Below are 20,497 nucleotides of genomic sequence, written 5' to 3'. Positions count from 1 at the left end.
AAACAAGGACAGATTCCTCATGGATTCCTTTATTCTATTTTAATGAGGACAACAACAACAACAACAACAACAACACACCAGTGACGACGTGCCGATGAATAATCCGGGAGTGAGACGTCCTGTCGTCTCACCGCGTCTTTGCCGTGACCCGGAAGTGGATAGGAGCAGTTGCTGTGTGACTTCCGGTTGTAAGTGGGTGAAAGGTGGAGAAGAAGAAACACACCGTCATTGTTTCCTTCACCTTGAGAGGAGAAGATGCTGCAGAACACGGGGTGAGCGACCTGTTAACTTCTCTACAGACACCGACGTAGTTTGATTCTGCCTCGTGACCTTTGAGCAAAGCAACGAGCTGTGAGCTAACCTCCAACAGGCTTCAAACCCTTTACCGCTGTTCTATTACAGTGTTACACAGAATAATAATAACTATTAAAACGATCTCTAATCTAATGGAGACAAATCAAGTCTTATCTTTGCTGGCCCAGCTTGTACAAATGATGGATTTCTGTAAGTTGTAAAAGGTATTAACTCACTAACAGAAGTGATCAGAGGCATTGATTATGTCAACACCCCACGTCATATTAGGGCTAAAGTACAGATAAAACCCAGTTTATTTATGATCTCAATGTAATGCAGCATGATGCTAACAGGGCGCTTTAGGGTGGGACTAGAGGCTGATTGACAGGTCTCCACTTGTCCTACTTTCGTTAACTGGTGTTTTTCTTACTGTTTTTCTTACGACAAGCTGTAGACGTGTTACATTATTAAAGATAAAGTAGTGCCTCAAGTACCTTGTTGCTTTTATAACACGTTACATTATAAATAACAAGTAAAAAGCTGCCTTTCAGCACAAAATAGTTGTAGCATCAAACGTTGTCACATGTCATCAGTTTAGAGACAAATGGTCCTCATACGTTCATGTAAACAGCATCGTGTCCCTCATCCTCTCATTCATTCACTTCATGACGTCACCTTAATGTCCCCTTGTTAAAGCTCACAATGCCTCAAAACCATCATTTGTGGAGTTTATGATCTCCACCGAGCTCAAATGTTAACTTTATTATAACTATAACCTCTACCTGACACACATTTAGTTAATATATATATTTATCTCTCCATCCATCCGGGTTGGCTGGAAAGAACTTCTTTTGTTCAATGAATTAGTTCATTAGTTCAAACCTCTGGAGACAGATGTTTATATTTGTCAGATCCATGGCTAGCATGCCAGTGATGGAGCTGTGTGTTAGCATGTGAGCTAACTGCCTGCGTCTCTCAGGAAGTTGGCGGGCTGCACGCTCTTCATCACCGGGGCCAGCCGGGGGATCGGCAAAGCCATCGCCCTGAAGGCCGCCAGGGACGGGGCCAACGTGGTCATCGCCGCCAAGACCGCCGAGCCCCACCCCAAGCTACCGGGGACCATCTACACCGCTGCTCAGGAGGGTGAGGAGCTAACAGGAAGTCAGACGCTGAGACGGACCTGTTGTTGTGGCTTAGTACCTCGTTCCTAATGAAGTGTGAGGCGGGTGGAAGGTGGCTGATTTTAGATGATCACACTCTGGTCTTCTTAACGATCGTCATAACTGTCATCGTGCTCTGAAGACGTGTTTGAGTTCTTCTGTGCGCCAGTGTTGTGTCCACAGAGCAGCAGAGCCTTTATTCTGAAGGGTAAGTCAGGCGTCACAGTAAAGCTGCGTGTGTCTGTGCAGTGGAGGCGGCGGGCGGTAAAGCGCTGGCTTGTGTCGTCGACATCCGTGACGAGCAGCAGGTGGGAGACGCCGTGCAGAAAGCCGTCGACAGGTTCGGAGGTGAGACGTCGTTCATCAGATCGAACACGTAAAGAAAGTAAAACGATGAACGATTAGGAAACCGAACACATGATTGTATCATTCAATCTGTTAATAGAAACATTTTTGGTGTGGAAACGAAAGAGAACGTTTCTTTAAGGCTTATATCAAGCTCCAGTTGGACGTCGTTGTACCAGTGGGGGGGGGCTGATGATGGAGCCCCCCCCCCAGTGACACGATCCATGTGTCTGATTGGCAGGAATCGACATCTTGGTGAACAACGCCAGCGCCATCAGTCTGACGGGAACCCTGGAGACGCCCCTCAAGAAGGTGGACCTGATGCTGGGAGTCAACCTGAGAGGGACATACGTGACGTAGGAACACACACACACACACACACACACACACACACACACACACACACACACACACACACACACACACACACACACACACACACACACACCATGAATAACGACCTCCTCCAAACGAGTGTCTGTATGTTTCAGGTCTAAGCTGGTCATCCCCCACCTGCTGAAGAGTCGCAGTCCTCACATCCTGAACCTGTCACCTCCGCTCAACCTCAACCCCGTCTGGTTCAAGAACCATACGGGTAACCGTGGCAACTGACCATCGGGCATCCCATCATACAGCCGTTCACTTCTGTTCATCCAAACATCTTTACATTTTATTCTCTTCAGCGTACACAATGGCAAAGTACGGAATGTCCATGTGCGTCCTGGGAATGGCAGAAGAGTTCAGAGGTCAAATCGCAGTGAACGCCCTCTGGCCTAAAACTGGTCAGTGGCTAAACGTTAGCATGCATAGACTCTCACAGTAAACTAGCATGCTAACAAACCCCTCATAGACCCTCACAGTAAACTAGCATGCTAACAAACCCCTCATAGACCCTCACAGTAAACTAGCATGCTAACCGACCCCTCATAGACCCTCACAGTAAACTAGCATGCTAACCGACCCCTCATAGACCCTCACAGTAAACTAGCATGCTAACAAACCCCTCATAGACCCTCACAGTAAACTAGCATGCTAACAAACCCCTCATAGACCCTCACAGTAAACTAGCATGCTAACCGACCCCTCATAGACCCTCACAGTAAACTAGCATGCTAACCGACCCCTCATAGACCCTCACAGTAAACTAGCATGCTAACCGACCCCTCATAGACCCTCACAGTAAACTAGCATGCTAACCGACCCCTCATAGACCCTCACAGTAAACTAGCATGCTAACAGACCCCTCATAGACCCTCACAGTAAACTAGCATGCTAACCGACCCCTCATAGACCCTCACAGTAAACTAGCATGCTAACCGACCCCTCATAGACCCTCACAGTAAACTAGCATGCTAACAGACCCCTCATAGACCCTCACAGTAAACTAGCATGCTAACAGACCCCTCATAGACCCTCGCAGTAAACTAGCATGCTAACAGACTCCCCGTGGTGCTAACCCTGTCTGTTGTTGCCGTAGCGATCCAGACAGCTGCGATGGATATGTTGGGCGGGGAGGGCATCAGTAAACAGTGTCGTACCTCTGACATCATGGCGGACGCCGCCTACGCCGTCCTGTCCCGACCCAAGGACTACACGGGTCACTTCCTGGTCGACGAGGACGTCCTGAAGGAGCAGGGAGTCCGAGATTTCGAACAGTACGCCGTCCAGCCAGGTAAGCTCTCTGCCAACTGTGTCAAGCCAAACTAGCTCTGTCATGTGGCGCTCACGGTGGTCTCTGATTGGTCAACAGGCCACCCCCTGCTGCCGGACTTCTTCCTGGACGAAGCACCTGAGAACCTGGTCGAGCAGATGGAGCAACATGGTAAATAATACAAATACTGTTCTGATAGTGTTAAAATTCTTTGATGTGATGTTTACTGCTGAAAGGAGACATATTGAGATCGAGAAAGGCCCTACTGCACATTTTCATTTTATTGGTGTATCGTTTTGGTGGAAATGTCCTGTTTTTCTTATCTCGTTGCTAGGGGCAACACCAGCCTTCAAACCTCCTCCATCATCGTCAGCCGCGCCGTCCTCCGGTGGACCAATAGAAAGCACCTTCAACGCCATCAGAGGGGTCATCAACGAAGACGTGGTCAAGTTGACGCAGGGCATTTATCAGTTCGACCTATCAGGTAGAAGCAGATCTCCCAAATCTAAACATGTCCATATACGGAGATGTGGTGGGCGTGTCACTGATATGAACATGCCCATATAAGGAGAGAATAAGGGCCTTTGGTTCCTGGACCTGAAGAGCGGCGCTGGCAGTGCAGGTCAAGGCCAGTCACCTGTCAAGGCCGACGTCGTCATGGCGATGGACTCTGGCGACTTCAGCAAGATGTTTGCAGGTGAGCGTCACCAGGGTAACGCCAAAAATTCCCAGGTGGGAGAGATCAGGGAGGAAGTGTGCCGTTTCCACGGTGACGGCGGTGTGTGTTTGTTTTTCCAGGGAAGCTGAAGCCCACGATGGCCTTCATGTCGGGGAAGCTGAAGATCAAAGGCGACATGACGCTCGCCCTCAAACTGGAGAAACTCATGGGGCGCATGAGCAAGGCCAAACTGTGAGGCAGAAGCCCCGCCCCCAGGCCCGATCAGGCTCCGCCCACTGCTTGTAGATGTACACGTTGCCTTAATAAAGTAAAGGACAGTTTTTAAATCTAATTGATGATAAACTGACAGCTGAGGCTTTCCATACTTGACGTCTAATCACCTTCACATACAACTAAATAAAGAGAATTAGGAACATTTGTGTTGGATTATTTTTACTTTCACTCCAAGACTCAAATATTGGTGTTATTTATATTCCATCTAAAGTTACAACGTTCTGTTTGTGTTAGTTTTGTAATGTAGTTTATCATTTATTCGTTGGGACTTGCGATAAATGAGGAATTAAGTTATTTTCTGTATTGTCAAAAACGGTAGACAGCGTGTGGTAAGATATATATTTTTTTGGCACTTAAAGGTAATCCATGTGACATTATAGCCTTTAATGTCTGCAATTATTCAATTAGTTGGTTCTTTTATTTTTTCCTTTAATTTGTAGCTATATAAACTGCAATAATGTTCCACCGTAGTACAACAGAAAGTCTGATAATCAAGATGTTTATAATCTTATGGGGCAAAAGATGAGGATTGAGTTTTCCACATATTCCTTCTATATTGTGTGATTGGACGTAGCAGATTCATTTGTGTTGTGATTTAAACATCTTGCAGTTCCTTTAAGTCATTTTTCGTACTGTGCACATGACATCGTGGTGTAATGCTCAGTTTTTTTTCAGCGACATCTCAAAGCTTTTGGAAGCGAAGAATCGTTCAGTCTCAACAGTTCAAACATTTAAACAGAAACAAACTGCTCATGAATACGTGAAGGGTTAAACACAGGAAAGTCTTCTCCTTCACCTGCTCCACCTGCTCCACCTCGTCAGGATTCATCATCTTGGATCATTTGTGTGTACATGAGGACTCAATAATGCACACACATGTCCACCATCACAAAGCGCTCTTCATCAATGTTGTGGTTCTGGTTCATCTAGCGACCCAAACCTTCATCCTGGTATAACATCCCTATGATGCTGATCTAAAAGTGACTTACAATGTGTGGTGGCGGGGTGTGGTTAGCTCAGCTGCAGAGGGGGGGAGCTGGGGGGAGGGGTTCAGGGAACGATGCCGGCCGGTAACAAGCGCAGCTGAAGAGCATCGGACTGATTTTAAAACACAGGGGAGACAAACAGCGAGCAGGACTGGAAGCGAGAGGCTGAACCCGACGCTCAGGGGCGAGGAGCGAGCGACAGTCCGCAACAATAAACCATAAATATATATATATATATATATATATATATATATATATATATTACCGAACTGACGGTGTTCTCCGCGTGTTACTCCATCGGGAACCTGCGCAGAGGAGTCCTCTCTGCCACACAATGTTTGAATCTCTAGTCGCTAAAGAAAAAAAACTTGTTCATTAAAGGAAGTTTGATTGAACAACAACTGAAGACACTTGAGGAAAGTTTAATGATCATTTAATGTGGATCTGGAACCTGATCAGAGACTTTAAATCAAGCAACGTAATGTTTACATAATCGTACATTTGCAGAATTACAGATGATATAGTTTTATATTTGAGTTTTTATAAACTGTGATGAAGCTCGGCAGTAAAGATCACAATATATGTATATATATATTTTGTGATCTTTACTGCCGAGCTTCATGCCCCTTTTTGGGGAAAAGTGCTTAAAAACCAGAAGATGGAACACAGCTTCAAACGTCTTTAAACTTTCTTTTCCCAAAACATGGATTTGTTCTACGATTACGAAGCTTCATGTCTCCAAGCGATAATCCAGACTAGGAGGACGTCTTCGTCAAAATGAAAATCCAAAGGTCACACATCATTGGCGTCTACAGGATCGTCTAACGTTCTAGTAAGAGCTCGTCTGATGCATCGTCCGTCTGGACCTCAGTGCCTCTTCTCATTTTACTTGCTGCTGAATAATTTACCATACATGTACTTGAACCCTGCGATGAATACATTATCTTTTTTACTGGACATCTCCTTCAGCTTCTGGACCTTCTCAGTGTCCCCTTTCTTCTCCATCTCCTCGATGAGGAAGTCCAGGTGGACGTAAGTGGACACTGAAACCACAGTCAGGGCGATTTGTTCCAGTTTGACCACGTGGTTGTAGGCCTCGTACAGGGATTCTGTTTTGTGTGCTTCAAGGTTTTCCATCTCTTTTTGAAGACTTTCCAAAATACCCATGTTCTGGGCTTTATTCTCTTCATATTTCTTTTTCACTTCTTCCAGAGTTTTCTTAACCTTCTTGGTCTTGGTCACGTACCTCCAGCCTTGTTTAACGTGGTCTGCTGCAGGGCACCTGTTGGTACATGAGGTGCAGCGACCTTCTTTCATGACCTCACAGTGTGAAGGTTTGAGGGCCATGGTGCATCCAGGAAAGTGACAGTTCTCCTCACAGATGTTGCAGGTGACGGCTCCTTCATAGAAGAACAACCCCCAACGTCCAGATTCGATAGGCTCTTTAACTTTGTAGGACTCATCGACTTCAATAGTGAACCCTTCAAAAGACTTCATCCCTTCTTCATATTTCTTCAGAGCTTCTTGAGTCTGTTGGATTTCCTTCTGTTTGAGTTCCATAGACTGGATTCTCTCCTGCAGGTTCTGGATGCAGGCTGTCAGTCTAATTCGTTCATTCAGAACATGAAGGGTTGTCTCCAGCTTTTGAGGTGCAGTTTTTTGCAGGAAGTCTGTGAACTGCTTCATTCCTTTCATAGCTTTGTTATATGCTTGTTCAAGATCTTCTACGTCCTCTGTCCTGGCTTCGTGTTGGCAGTTATCAAACAGGAAGTGAACAGGCTGGTTCTTGTCATTTCTTGCACACTTAATGTTTGCAGCATCGAGGGCATCCAGAGCATTTTTAGGAGTCCTTCCAGGTGAGTGTGTGACGAGGGCAACGATGTTCTGCTCCAGGTCTTTTCCAAACAGAGACACCACTGAATTAAAGACGTATGAAAGTCTGTCGTTCAGTCGATTCTCGCCTGCTTTCAGCACCAGACCCACCGCATTGATCTCATGGACTCCGCCCACTGAGCGGAACAAGTCAAATAACCGTTGACTGACCCTTCCATCATGTTCAATCCCTCCTGTGCTTCCATGTCCAGGAGTGTCGATGACGGTCAGAGAGTAGGGCAGAGTTTTGTCCTCATGTCCAAAGATCTCGTACACGATCACATCTGACGTCTGACTCTGTGTTTGCTCTTTCTTCTCTTCCTCTACGATCTGAAACCAGACATCATCCTCCCACTTCACTCCCATGGCGAAGTTCACCAGAGCGTTGATCAGAGTAGACTTTCCTGCTCCAGTTTCACCAACAAGAAGGATGGTTTTGTTTAACTTGTTGGGATTCTTTACACCAAGAGTCCTTCTTTTCAAAGTTCCAATATTCTCTTCCTTTGGTCTCAGCTGGTAGAGTGTAGGAGATCCTCTTTTGATCTCATAACTTTTTGAGATGATCTCCTTGTATTTCAATGCAGCGTTAGTCATCCTGTCAAAAAGAAGTAATACATTTACACATTTACACACCATCCATTTACTCCACTGTGTTGCTGGTAATTAGCTGACTGTAATTCCAGAATGCTGCAACACAAACTAAGAAAAGTGATCACATGACTTCTGTAGTAGATCCTTCTGTTGGTTCCCAGTAAAATGTAGAATATTTATAGTTAGGGCTGCTTTAGGGTTTCTATTCAGGGCTGGTTTAGGGCTGGTTTTAGGGCTTTCTTTGGACCAGACCTTAGCTGTACTGGTATAGGCTGCTTAAACAGATGCTATAGGCCCAGTCTGCTGGAGGACTTGTTGGATCCATTTGCTCCAGATGTCTCCTCCAGAGGCCTCCTCATACCTTCCTTGGGGTCCCTGGAGGGACATCTGGGTCCCATCCCTTGATAGAAGGGTTCTTGTGGTTTTGCCTGGTCTTGTGCTTCATGCCTATCTGCAGCTCAGGTTCACTAAGTCCAGGCCCAGACCTGCTAACCACTGACCATCCACTAGATGCCCTCAGACTCTCTCACTACTGCTGTGTGCCATGTGGTTGGCTGTTATTCACTCAATAGGGTTAAGCCCCACCCCCACCGGGGTTTTACTACAAAGTGTAAAGTCTGTGTGTGTCAGGTGTCCCTCAACTTCATCCATTACTCAGAACAAACACCTCGTCAGATATTACACTCATTGTTTGTGATACTCACGTTGCCATGGTAACTGCTCCACAGGAATTTGATGATTCAGCACTTTGAGATTCTTCTGGGTGAAAAAAAAACAAGTAACGATTTCGGCGGAGTTCGACATATGTGACCTAGATAAATCTATGGTTTAAAGTGCAGGGAGTGTAGTCAACTACTGCTGCTAACGCATCCCGTCGGACCAGGATTATTTATTTATATCCGTTAATCAACTTTTCTCCTCATGTTACCCTGGTAACCGCTGTCATTGCAGACAAACGGACACCCACTTCCGTTTTACCGTTTTGGATTAGAAACGAAAAACGAGAAACGAGTGTTTTGGTTTTCTGGTTTTTACGGTAAAAGGGACGATCAAAAGGTACACGGACCGAAAAAGCACTTTTGCCGAGTACGAGTAATACGAGTCAATATCTGTGCTCGGATTGAATAAATGTCCTCATTGGGTAGCTGTCTGTGTCTGCGTTCTGTGATTGGCTGGTAGTCACAGCGCCCCTCCCCTACACACACACTGTCTGTGTTGCTGTGTCCCGCTCGGCTCACTCACAGCTCTCTCTCCCGCCCTCAGTCACAGACATGTCAACCCTCCCGATTTTTCCGGGAGACTCCCGAATTTCAAAGCCCCTTCCCAAAATCTCCCGGACCGACCTTTCTCCCGAATTTCTCCCGATTTCCACCCGAACAACAATATCGCTGCACCATCCGTCGCTGGACGCGCCGGTTCAGACCGAACAAGAATAAATGTTACACCTTGAAGTCGAGCGCGGCGATTAGAACCGAGAAAGATGAGACTGGTGCTGCAAAAAAATTAGATATTAGATATTTTTTTCAGTTGTCTCTCTCTCTCTCTCTCTCTCTCTCTCTCTGAGTGGAAGGAGTGCGGAGTGAACGGAGCGTGGCGTGAGGTGAATTGTTTGTAGTGATTTCTAGCTGTAATTTCGTTTAATTTTGGATATTTTAGTGTGAATGTGTGGTTGTGTGTGTGGGTGATTTTGGTTTCTGTCTGTCTTAGTTTGTGCGTGCTTGTAGCCGATCGGCGTGCAGCACGCACAGATGGACCTCACGGGGCTAACACGGAAGCACGGCTTGAAGCTCGCGCTGTGCTTCGCGTGTTCCGTGGAGGACTGTGGCTTGGCCGTGGGGGGGTTGGTGGGTCACGGTAGCGTGAAGTCCGCTGCACGGATGAACCACGCGGTGGTCATCTTCGTGGACAGCATAGAGAAGGCGCGCAAGGTGGTGGCGAGCGGCGTGGTGGTGCGCGGCACCCTCGTTCCCGTGCTGCCTCTCGCCGAGCCGGCGGTCAGAGTCACGGTCTCCAACGTTCCGCCGTTACCGGACAATGCGCTGCTCGGCGAGCTGGTGAAGCACGGGACGGTGGTGTCCCAAATGAGGAAGGTGTCCTCAGGTTGCAGGTCTCCTCTGCTGAGACATGTGGTGTCTCACAGGAGACAGCTCCACATGGTCCTCACCAAGACCCAGGCTCTCAACCTGGTGATCAAGGTGAGGATCGAGGGGTTTGACTATGTCATGTTCGCCACATCGGACGATGGGAGGTGTTTCCGGTGTGGTGGAGAGGGACACCTGGCGAGGGGTTGTCCAGTGAAGACTCCCTCCTCTCAGAACCAGAACCGGGAGGGTGCCGGGGGTGTCAGGGAGGAAGAGGGGGCTGGTGAGGCCCAGCAGGCCAGTGAGGAGTCAGGTGAAGGGGTGAGTGGGGCTCAGAAGGTCGGTGGGGAGTCAGGTGAAGGGGTGAGTGAGGCTCAGGTGGTCGGTGGGGAGTCAGGTGAAGGGGTGAGTGGGGCTCAGAAGGTCGGTGGGGAGTCAGGTGAAGGGGTGAGTGGGGCTCAGAAGGTCGGTGGGGAGTCAGGTGAAGGGGTGAGTGAGGCTCAGGTGGTCGGTGGGGAGTCAGGTGAAGGGGTGAGTGAGGCTCAGGTGGTCGGTGGGGAGTCAGGTGAAGGGGTGAGTGGGGCTCAGAAGGTCGGTGGGGAGTCAGGTGAAGGGGTGAGTGGGGCTCAGAAGGTCGGTGGGGAGTCAGGTAAAGGGGTGAGTGGGGCTCAAAAGGTCGGTGGGGAGTCAGGTGAAGGGGTGAGTGAGGCTCAGGTGGTCGGTGGGGAGTCAGGTGAAGGGGTGAGTGGGGCTCAGAAGGTCGGTGGGGAGTCAGGTGAAGGGGTGAGTGAGGCTCAGGTGGTCGGTGGGACTCAGGTGAAGTGGTGAGTGGGGCTCAGAAGGTCGGTGGGGAGTCAGGTGAAGGGGTGAGTGAGGCTCAGGTGGTCGGTGGGGAGTCAGGTGAAGGGGTGAGTGAGGCTCAGGTGGTCGGTGGGACTCAGGTGAAGTGGTGAGTGGGGCTCAGAAGGTCGGTGGGGAGTCAGGTGAAGGGGTGAGTGAGGCTCAGGTGGTCGGTGGGGAGTCAGGTGAAGGGGTGAGTGGGGCTCAGAAGGTCGGTGGGGAGTCAGGTGAAGGGGTGAGTGGGGGTCAGAAGGTCGGTGGGGAGTCAGGTGAAGGGGTGAGTGGGGCTCAGAAGGTCGGTGGGGAGTCAGGTGAAGGGGTGAGTGGGGCTCAGAAGGTCGGTGGGGAGTCAGGTGAAGGGGTGAGTGGGGCTCAGAAGGTCGGTGGGGAGTCAGGTGAAGGGGTGAGTGGGGCTCAGAAGGTCGGTGGGGAGTCAGGTGAAGGGGTGAGTGGGGCTCAGGTGGTCGGTGGGGAGTCAGGTGAAGGGGTGAGTGGGGCTCAGAAGGTCGGTGGGGAGTCAGGTGAAGGGGTGAGTGGGGCTCAGAAGGTCGGTGGGGAGTCAGGTGAAGGGGTGAGTGGGGATCAGAAGGTCGGTGGGGAGTCAGGTGAAGGGGTGAGTGGGGCCCAACCGGTCAGTCAGGTGGGGGAGGGGATGGGCGAAGCCCAGCTGATCGATCACGGGAGGGAGGGGGTTAGTGTAGGTGTGGATGGGGAGGTGAATGCAGCCCAGTGGGCGAGTCTCGTGTGTGACCGTATGAAAGAGGGGACGAGTGGGGTGAGTCGGGAGAACCATGGTGAAGGAGTTCGGGGGTCGCCCGTTCGTGAGAGGGGGGTCTCCGACAGCGAGGAGGAGATGGAAGAGGGGGGGGTGGGCTTTAAGGTCCCCCACCTGAAAAGGAAAACCAGGGGCTGTAGAGGTGGCTCTCAGGCAAAGAGGGGGGGGGGGGCGTCGAGCAAAGGGGAGGCAGGGGGTGGGGAGTCCGACTCCTCTTCGGAGTGGGGCTCCTCCATCAGTGTCTCCTCATGTGGGACGGTCTCCAGGAGGTACGGGGTGGGGCAGGTGAAGGAGTTCCTGCATCTCACCAAGAACGAGAGGGGAGTGAAGCTGGAGGAGTACTTCTCCGATGTGGAGAAGTTTGAGACTTCACCCAACAGGAGGTCTTCAGGCTGAGGAAGCTCCTCCTCAAGCTCAACCGAGAAGGGGGGAGCACAACCGGGACAGAGTGAGGCGTCAGCCTGGCTGAGGAGGATCGTGTGCGGGGCGACCCGCGGACAAATAGATGCTGGAGGAGTGCGGCGGAGTCCAGATCGTCCAAACTGATTACTAGATAAATTTTATATTATATTCCTGTCTAATTTGTATACATATTGCTATTAGTTAATGTAAAAATAAAGGGTTTTTTCAAAAATCAAATCTCTCTCTCTCTCTCTCCCTCTCCCTCTCCCTCTCTCTCTCTCTCTCTCCCTCTCTCTCTGTCTCTCTCTCTCTCTCTCTCTCATTTTTTTACCGTCTGCTGGCTCTCTTCACGCACTCAGTGTCTGACGTAGACTAGTTGTGTTAAATAACTAAATATTAATATTACAAATTAAGCCACATACACACTTCCCCTCTCTCTCTCTCTCTCTCATGATCATCAGTGATACAGAATAATGAGTGATAAACATAAATGAACATAAGAATTAAGAAGGAATGCTGTTTTAACCGCAGAAATGCGTCAGTACAGTGCACTGTTTTCAAAGTTCATGTTTTATATTGGTCACCTGTTAATCAAGCTCCCTGCGAAGGGTCAATTGCGTGCTTAAAAAAGAGCATAATGGTTAAAGCCCCGCCCATTTCAAGACAACCCGACAACTTACGGGTAAACTCCGGGTTAAGCCCCGCCCACTTCAAGACAACCCGACAACTTACGGGTTAAATCCTTCATACTTTCGGGTTAAGCCCCGCCCAATCCGAGTACAGATACAGATACAGATAATGCTGTTCTCTATTAGTAACCTCACTGTTAGGGTTCTGAGTGCTTTGTTAAATATTAAGCCCTGGTTTAACTGCACTACAGACTGTGTGCACTTTGTCCTTTTATTTTTTTACTGCCCTGTTTTGCAATGTTGTTTTTCAGTAAAATAAAACACAATACACTTTTATATGTTGATAAAAACATTAAAATTTAAAGAAAATTATGGAAAAAAAATAAAGGAAGGGACATTTAGAATAGATACAAATTTCCGATTATTGTGATTCATTTTGAGTTAGCTATGATTAATCGGGATTAAATATTTGAATCGTTTGACAGCACTAATATATACATACATATATTTAGAGAGAGGCAGATTAATAGATGACAGTTAACACAGCCTAAATGAATATGAATATCATGAATAACACATTAATACACTATTGATGAATATTCATCTTAATGTGTTATTCTAACTATAGGGTTAGTTACTCTGCCGTAGTTCTTTGATTAAAACCTTCATACTCATTATCTCAGCAATGAAAGTCCTAATTATATCATTCATGTTCCAGAGACTTTTCTTACCCAAAGCGTTGATCTCTGAAGAAGAGAATGATGCAGAAGAAGAGACAGAGTTTATAAACCAGAGGGGCGGGACCCTGGGAGGTCACATGATTTCACTGAAAACGACCCAGAGACTGATGTTATTTTCTAGTAATTATTCAGTTCTTCCTTATTTCTACTTATTTGTACTTAAAAGCTGAGTTGTATCTGAAGGAAACAATAAAGATGTATTTCTTCTGAGTTTGTATCTCTATGTGGAAATGCACTTATTGTAAGTCACTTTGGATAAAAGCGTCAGCTAAATGACATGTAATGTAATGTCATGTAATGTAATTTCATCTCAAATCATGAGACCTTAAAAAGAAACATTTGCACTTTCTCTTTGTCTCATTTCATGAAATCAGTGCATTTCTCTGAAGTCATGTGACCGGTTTATCCTAACTAGAGGGAGGAGGGGCGGTTCCGGAGTGTTACACCCTCTCTCCAGGTTCTGCCTGGGATACAACTATCAGATCCCCCAACGGCACCGCACTTAACACTGGTAACGTATGCAACAAGATAGGACAGTTCCATCACTCCACGGTGAACCCTTTCTCATCCAGTATGTTTCTATAGCAGCATATTTAGGAACCACCGCCGGCTGCATGGTGTTCTTTCAATTCAATTTGACATGAAGCCCCGTCCAAGACTGGAAAATGTCTGCTGCCATCCACACAAAGTCCAGGTAGAGCCAAAGCACTTAACTGTGCTTTAGTTTATTGACTCCCTCCATTATGGTTATGGATACTCTTCCACACTACACATCAATATCTGCAGTATGTTGCTCCATTAGGGGGGTTTATTCAGAAAAGCACGCACCCCCCCTGATGAAGGCTGTGCGTGATATGCTTCTGCAGCATCAGATGGTGTTATGTGGAATGATGGAGAACCAGGGGCGAGATGCAGTAGAGAGTCTTTTAATGATCATCAAAGGAAAACAGTCCTCGATAACGAACAACCTCAAAGTCCTCTGGCGTTAGCCGGAAACTTAACAGAAGCAGACAGGAGAAACCTGGAACATAGGGATTACTCCCGTGAGGACAGCGTTTGGGGATCCCGGGGTGCTCTCTACCAGCCGGGTCCAGCGGAGAGATGGAAGCAGATGAGCTGCCGGGGGCGCGCGCCGGTCGGGTACTCTGAGGAAAGGCACAGTCACTAACACACGGACTATGGAGGTGCAGGACAAGACGAGACGAGAGTGCTGGCGCGTAGTGTCAACGTTCATGGAATAATCTGACAACAAGACGAGGCTAGAGGGAGGGAATAAGAAGCAGGCCAAATCAGGTGGAAGAGGTTTCAGCTGAGACAATGATGAGGACGAGAGGGGAATCAGCTGTGAGGGATAATGAGGGGAGAGAGAGAGCAAGGACAGGGGGTGTTCGCCTGAAAGTACCACAAGAGGAAGCCAGGGTCATGACAGATGGGGTCGGACATCTGTCACGTTATTGGAAATCAATGCTGTAGTTTTATCCCGGGCAACGCTGGTAACCTCTCTGACACTCAACCATCTGTTAAGTGACATGAAAGAACTCGAGGTGCAGGACAGCACTTCAGGGCGGGACTGGTGGTCCTGGCTCTTGGATTTCAGGACTGATAGTACCGGGTGGGCTGCTAGTGATCTCAGTAGGTATCTGTACGTGTTGCGTTACCTGGTAAAACGATTCCCAGCTCATCACCGTACAGAACACTCAACATAAGAAGACTCCCCTCATTCAGTTCCAGACTCACCCAGACCTCTAAGAAGTGCTTTTCTGCTTGCTACAAACAAAGCTCTCTCCCTCAAGGAAAACAGCAAATAACAGCATTTAGCATTGTTTTATTGACTATCTGATTCTTATACTCTTTTATGCTCAATGCTATAATTACTAGTTGTACTGCTCTGTAGTTCTTGATGTGGCCTGCTGAAACAAGAAGAAATGGGTCTCACATATTTGATCTAAACTGATTTTAGCAGTTAAATAGGCTCATTTGTCTGGTACTGGGGGGACCAGCACCATGCAGCTTCACCCGGAGGAATCGGCCCTTATTTTAAACCAATGAAGGCCTGTGATGGGAGGGACTGACTCTGATCCACCAAACTGTCCTCACGTTGTATAGTGAGATGCCCTCACGTTGTATAGTGAGATGCCCTCACGATGTATAGTGAGATGCCCTCACAATGTATAGTGAGATGCCCTCACGTTGTATAGTGAGATGCCCTCACAATGTATAGTGAGATGCCCTCACGATGTATAGTGAGATGCCCTCACGATGTATGCTATGAGTGTTTCATTAGTACACTGAGTGTCTCAGTAGTTAACTCCTAAATGGCCCCTCGTAGTATTTAAACATCATTATTTGTCAAACTTTGGAGGTTTTATTGCCGTCAGATTCTGTCCACCTGCAGAGTCACCATGGACAACCTGTCCAAACATGCTAAAGAGCAGGTGGTCTACTGCAATGGTTCAATCACCCCCCCGGCATCCCAAAATAAATAAATAAATATATTACACATTAAACAATGAACACACAACAGACAAGCTATTATTTATAAATATGATTTAAGAAGGGGCTTGACTTTTAATACAATAACTTTTTTGTTTTAGGTTTTCTCGGAACAAGAGCTGATGTTTATTGATCCAAAGCATCATTGATTATCTTTACTGATCACAATGACACAACCTTCAAACAAAAAGCGTTTTAATTTGAAGGCTTGAGCTCAACTTTTATTTTGAAAGAACCAGAGGAAGAGTAGCCAGCAATGATGTTGTCTTTTTGAGCACTTCCTGTAAAGATGTTGGATGAAATACTGAGTTTTTATTAGAAGTACTACGACCTGTGAAGCCACATGTCTGCAGTACCTTTAGTAGTACTTCTAGCAGTATTATTGTGTATATTCTAACGGAAACAGCTGATGTGTGTACCGTGACGTGTTGGTGAAACCTACGATGACGTCAGCTCATTAAAACATGTGCAGACTGAACAGCCAATCACAGGAGAGCACGCTGGGTCTCCATGGCAACCAGGATCGTTTGGTGTTTGTTTCCATCTGAAGAGAAGAAGCTTCAGAATTAGTATCATTCTGATACTGATTCTAATCAGTATCAGAATGATACTAATTCTGAAGATGTTGATGTTTAATCATGATTATTGTTGATTATTGATGATGATTAATGATGTTTAATGATGATTATTATGTTATTATATGTTATGTTGATTATTGATCATCCAGTCAGTCAGATCTCCAACTTCTTTCACAAGCTGATTTTCTTTAGTCAAAAAATGGATGATAGTATTTGTTTAATGATAATATTATAATACATTATGATATGATAATGATATGATATGATAATGTATCATATTTGTAATAATATTATCATAAATAAAAATAACAATAATCACAAATATTATTCATAGTTCTTCCTAAATGACGACAATCTTTTCTCTGTAATCACAGTTCTTAAAGTGTGTGTGTCTTCGTATGTATGTGTGTGTGTGTGTGTGCGTCTTTGTGTGTATGTATGTGTGTGTGTGTGCGTCTTTGTGTGTGTCTTCGTGTGTGTGTGCGTCTTTGTGTGTATGTATGTGTGTGTGTGTGTGTGTGTGTATGTGTGTATGTGTGTGTGTCTTCGTGTGTGTGTGCGTCTTTGTGTGTATGTATGTGTGTGTGTGTGTGTGTGTGTGTGTGTGTGTGCGTCTTTGTGTGTATGTGTGTGTGTGTGTGTGTGTCTTCGTGTGTTTGTGCGTCTTTGTGTGTATGTATGTGTGTGTGTGTGTGGGGGGGGGGGGTGTGTATGTGTGTGTGTCTTTGTGTGTATGTATGTGTGTGTGTCTTCGTGTGTGTGTGTGTTTTTGTGTGTATGTATGTGTGTGTGTGTGTGGGGGGGGGTGTGTGTGTGTGTCTTTGTGTGTATGTATGTGTGTGTGTGTGTGTGTATGTGTGTGTGTCTTTGTGTGTGTGTGTCTTTGTGTGTATGTATGTATGCATGTGTGTCTTTGTGTGTGTGTGTGTGTGTGTGTGTGTGTGTGTGTGGGGGGGGGCAGCGATGGCGGGGACATCGAGACACGACCGAGCGATGTCCCTAGAGGCGAAGCGGCAGCTGTCGGTGACCTTTGACCCGGTGGAGCGACTCAGACTCCAGTGTCTGTCCAGGGGGTCAACCGCTCGCTGGACCTGAAGGAGTTCCTGAAGGGTCTCAATGACTACGGCATCCCGATGGAGAAGCAGGAGGCCACGGCTCTCTTCCAGCTCTTCGACCGCGACCAAAGCGGGACCATCGACTTTGACGAGTTCCTGGTGACTCTGAGGGTAAGAACTCAGAAACCATGTGACCAACAAGTGGCTTCCTGCTTCTCAACGTCCTCCATCTGCTGCGTCCTCAGCCGCAGATGTCCAAAGCCAGGAAGCTGGATAAGACGTCGGACGGGGTGATCACCATCGAAGACCTGCAGGGGGTCTACAACGCCCAGTACCACCCCAAGTACCGCAACGGGGAGTGGACCCAGGACCAGGTCTTCAGGACGTTCCTGGACAGCTTCGACTCTCCGTACGACAAAGATGGAAAGGTATCAGAGGGAGGAGCCACCTTCAGGTGGAGTTCATGGTGGTGAACCAGCTCCGAGGACTAATGTTCATTTCATGGTGTTCTCTGGATCATCTGGAGCTTTTCTGCAGAGCTTCTTGTTGGGTCGATTCCTCTGAAGTACTGATCGGACTTAAAGAACTACGGAGATACGGAGCTCAGAGGGACCGGACTTTGGTCAATAACGAAATCCTCCTTCTCCATTTCAGTCTCTGCAGTTTTATTAAAGTGTCTCCTCACTGAGGGACGTTTGTCCCTTTGCCAAGTTGAGATTTATCACTTTTACACTATGGATTCTCTTTTGTGTTCATCATGAAATGAAGCAGCTCCTGGTTCCTCTGAACACATTAATAATATCTGCTGACTGTCTCCTCTCACCAACAGGTGACCAAAGAGGAGTTTGTGATCTATTACTGTGGAGTCAGCGCCTCCACAGTAATAGATCTTCAGTAAGTTCGAGCCGAACTTACTGAAGATCTGCAAACACACAATAATAAACTATCAAACCAGAAATATAGAAACGTTCTAATGGTAAAACCATCAATACATTGAAATGTATGTGATCATATTATTCAATGATAGTAGTAACAATCCTAATGAAGTGAATGTAAAGTGGGTTGCACAGATGCAGGAAAGAGGAATGTTTGGAAGAGAGACAGATTCTCAACCAACAGGCGAGCAGCTGCAGAATCATCTTAGGATGGCAAGGAGAGAAAAAGACCAAGCGCATGCGCTCCTTGCTGTTAAAGGGAAATTTTGTAGAAAGGAGAAGAAGAGTGCAGAAAAGGCAGATGAGTTCTTAGTGGACTGTAGAACTTTTCTGGGAGAAATAAATGCGGTATTTGTGAGTAAGACGGCAATGCAGTTGCCGCAAACCAAAGCAGGAGAGAAAAAGGAGCAAGAGACTGTTTGTAAACCTAGTGCACCTCCTCCCTACACTACAGGCCCATATGCAGAGGCTAATCGGTTATTAAATGAAACACACCAGATGCCACTGAGGCAAGGGAAAGCTACTAATCCAGGAGAATCTCAGGTTTTGGTAGTTCAGAAAGGTTTGTTACAAGTGACTCCATACCCACATGAAGAGGATGAAGGGGCAGACAAGGTTTCTGCTTTTCTCTCAGAGACGGTACAATATTTGGAGGACAGGCCCCAGCTGGAGCCAGACGATAGGAGTGATCCTAACACAACACAGGGTCATTCAACAGTCATAAGAAAGCGGCAAGAGCACCGACCTATGACCTCATTTAATGTAGACGGAGGTCGGGTTGCAGGAGAGGAAACTCTGCTAGAAGTCATAGCTCGAGCAGAGCGGCAATCAATCACCCGGCGTGGACAGGATGAGAGGGGGAGGCATGTTGAGTCAGAGGAAGATGATTGGGACGAGGAATTTCAGGAACATGAAGCAGCATTAGAATCACAAAAGCCACAGTCATCTACTCCGATGGAGCGCCATGAGAAAGGGGGTTTAAGAGGTAATAGGAACCGATATTATCAGGGGAATGCAGCCGGAGCGAATGTGCATCAATGCAATGATTTGAAACCTAAGCTAAAAATCAGACGGAATGCTCCGACCTCTCATCAACTACCACTGTTAACAGCTATTTGTAGAGACGGAAGTCAAAAAACAACATATGCGCCACTTGCATTGTCAGACATAAGCATGATGAAGCTTAAATTACCTAAAATAGAGAAGGGTGGTGCAGCATGGATTCGTGGGTTCCTTGCTCAGTGTGCGGGTAGTGTTCCCGGCCTGGGGGATCTTAGAAGAATTTTTGTGGCTTGTGCCTCACTGGCCGAACTCCAGAAGTTGGAGGGAGAAGCTGGGACCTCTGACCTCCCTGATGGGGAGCCTCTGGCAGACTGGGTGTCAGTGCTCTGGCCGAAACTCAGTCTCCAATATCCTGTGAAGGTGGCTACTACTGAACTCACATATGTTCCCCCACACAACAGTGAGGGTGGAAACAGTTACTTAAGGAGAGTCAGAGAATTATGGGACAACAAGTTAGGGGAAGATGCCATGGAAGATCACAGAACCGAGCTTCTTTTTCGCGGTGCCATAGAGTCATCTGTCTCGGAGACAATAAAGACCCAACTTAGAGGAATAGTGGGGTTGTCTGATATGAACTTTGATGCTTGGTCCTCACAGATTAGACACTATGTGGACCGGAGCAAAGAAAAATATGATAAGGAAAAGGGTGAATTATATAATATCCAGTTACAATTGGCAAAAACACAGCTGAAGGAAGGCAGAGAAAAGGTGAACCAGGGCAAGATTGAAGCCAAACAGATGTCCCAAACAACAGCACCAGCTCAGGGGGAGGGGCCACCTCAATATGGCCCTTATCCAGACCCCCCTCCTTTCCCATATGCACCAGACTACCAGCAGCCACAACAGGCTGCGTACACTCCTCCACAGGCTTACTATCCCCAGCTTTATGCCCCACAACCACAACACATGATGGGGGCCCCACTGTACGGTGGCTTTAGGCAACCGAGAAGACAGTGGGGAGGGGGAAATCGTGGCCGAGTTTTAACTAATGGAGGGCGCTATAAAGGACAGGGAAATTGTTTTAACTGTGGCCAGCTTGGACATTGGTCCGAAACT

The 20,497-nt window shown here is 47.2% G+C and overlaps 2 protein-coding genes and 1 pseudogene across 4 annotated transcripts; 2 read left to right on the top strand and 1 right to left on the bottom strand.

Annotated features, from left to right (window-relative positions):
- The first annotated feature begins 129 nt into the window (after window positions 1–129).
- Window positions 130–4,544, top strand: hsdl2 (hydroxysteroid dehydrogenase like 2). Its single transcript, XM_062558985.1, has 11 exons — window positions 130–272; window positions 1,274–1,437; window positions 1,704–1,802; window positions 2,041–2,155; window positions 2,291–2,394; window positions 2,483–2,581; window positions 3,277–3,471; window positions 3,550–3,621; window positions 3,785–3,934; window positions 4,019–4,147; window positions 4,249–4,544. Exons 1-11 carry the CDS (start codon window positions 256–258, stop codon window positions 4,362–4,364), a joined length of 1,260 nt encoding a protein of 419 aa, XP_062414969.1. The 5' UTR covers window positions 130–255; the 3' UTR covers window positions 4,365–4,544.
- A 1,134-nt stretch (window positions 4,545–5,678) lies between these two features.
- On the bottom strand, window positions 5,679–13,340 carry LOC119227072 (uncharacterized). 3 transcript variants are annotated; one of them, XM_062558909.1, is made up of 3 exons: window positions 13,310–13,340; window positions 8,556–8,610; window positions 5,679–7,855 (listed from the first exon to the last, which is right to left on the bottom strand). In XM_062558909.1, the coding sequence occupies exons 2-3, from the start codon at window positions 8,561–8,563 to the stop codon at window positions 6,274–6,276; spliced, it is 1,590 nt and encodes a 529-aa protein (XP_062414893.1). In that variant the 5' UTR covers window positions 8,564–8,610; window positions 13,310–13,340; the 3' UTR covers window positions 5,679–6,273. The 3 variants fall into 3 exon arrangements, with proteins under 3 accessions (XP_062414893.1, XP_062414894.1, XP_062414895.1); XM_062558910.1 differs by having other exon boundaries at window positions 8,556–8,600; window positions 13,310–13,330; XM_062558911.1 differs by having other exon boundaries at window positions 8,556–8,597; window positions 13,310–13,330.
- Window positions 13,341–17,352: 4,012 nt separating this feature from the next.
- Window positions 17,353–18,342, top strand: LOC134107231 (calcyphosin-like protein; annotated as a pseudogene).
- The last annotated feature ends 2,155 nt before the right edge of the window (window positions 18,343–20,497 follow it).

The sequence above is a fragment of the Pungitius pungitius genome, chromosome 18 (genome assembly GCF_949316345.1).
Source record: "Pungitius pungitius chromosome 18, fPunPun2.1, whole genome shotgun sequence".
NCBI lineage: Eukaryota > Metazoa > Chordata > Actinopteri > Perciformes > Gasterosteidae > Pungitius > Pungitius pungitius.
Note: the sequence above shows the minus strand (reverse complement) of the source record. Positions and strands in the feature narration are given on the sequence as shown.

Coding starts and splice junctions, on each gene's coding strand:
- hsdl2 (XM_062558985.1), top strand. Junction 3,472..3,549: donor ACAGTACGCCGTCCAGCCAG/GTAAGCTCTCTG, acceptor ATTGGTCAACAG/GCCACCCCCTGCTGCCGGAC. Junction 3,935..4,018: donor TTATCAGTTCGACCTATCAG/GTAGAAGCAGAT, acceptor TGCCCATATAAG/GAGAGAATAAGGGCCTTTGG.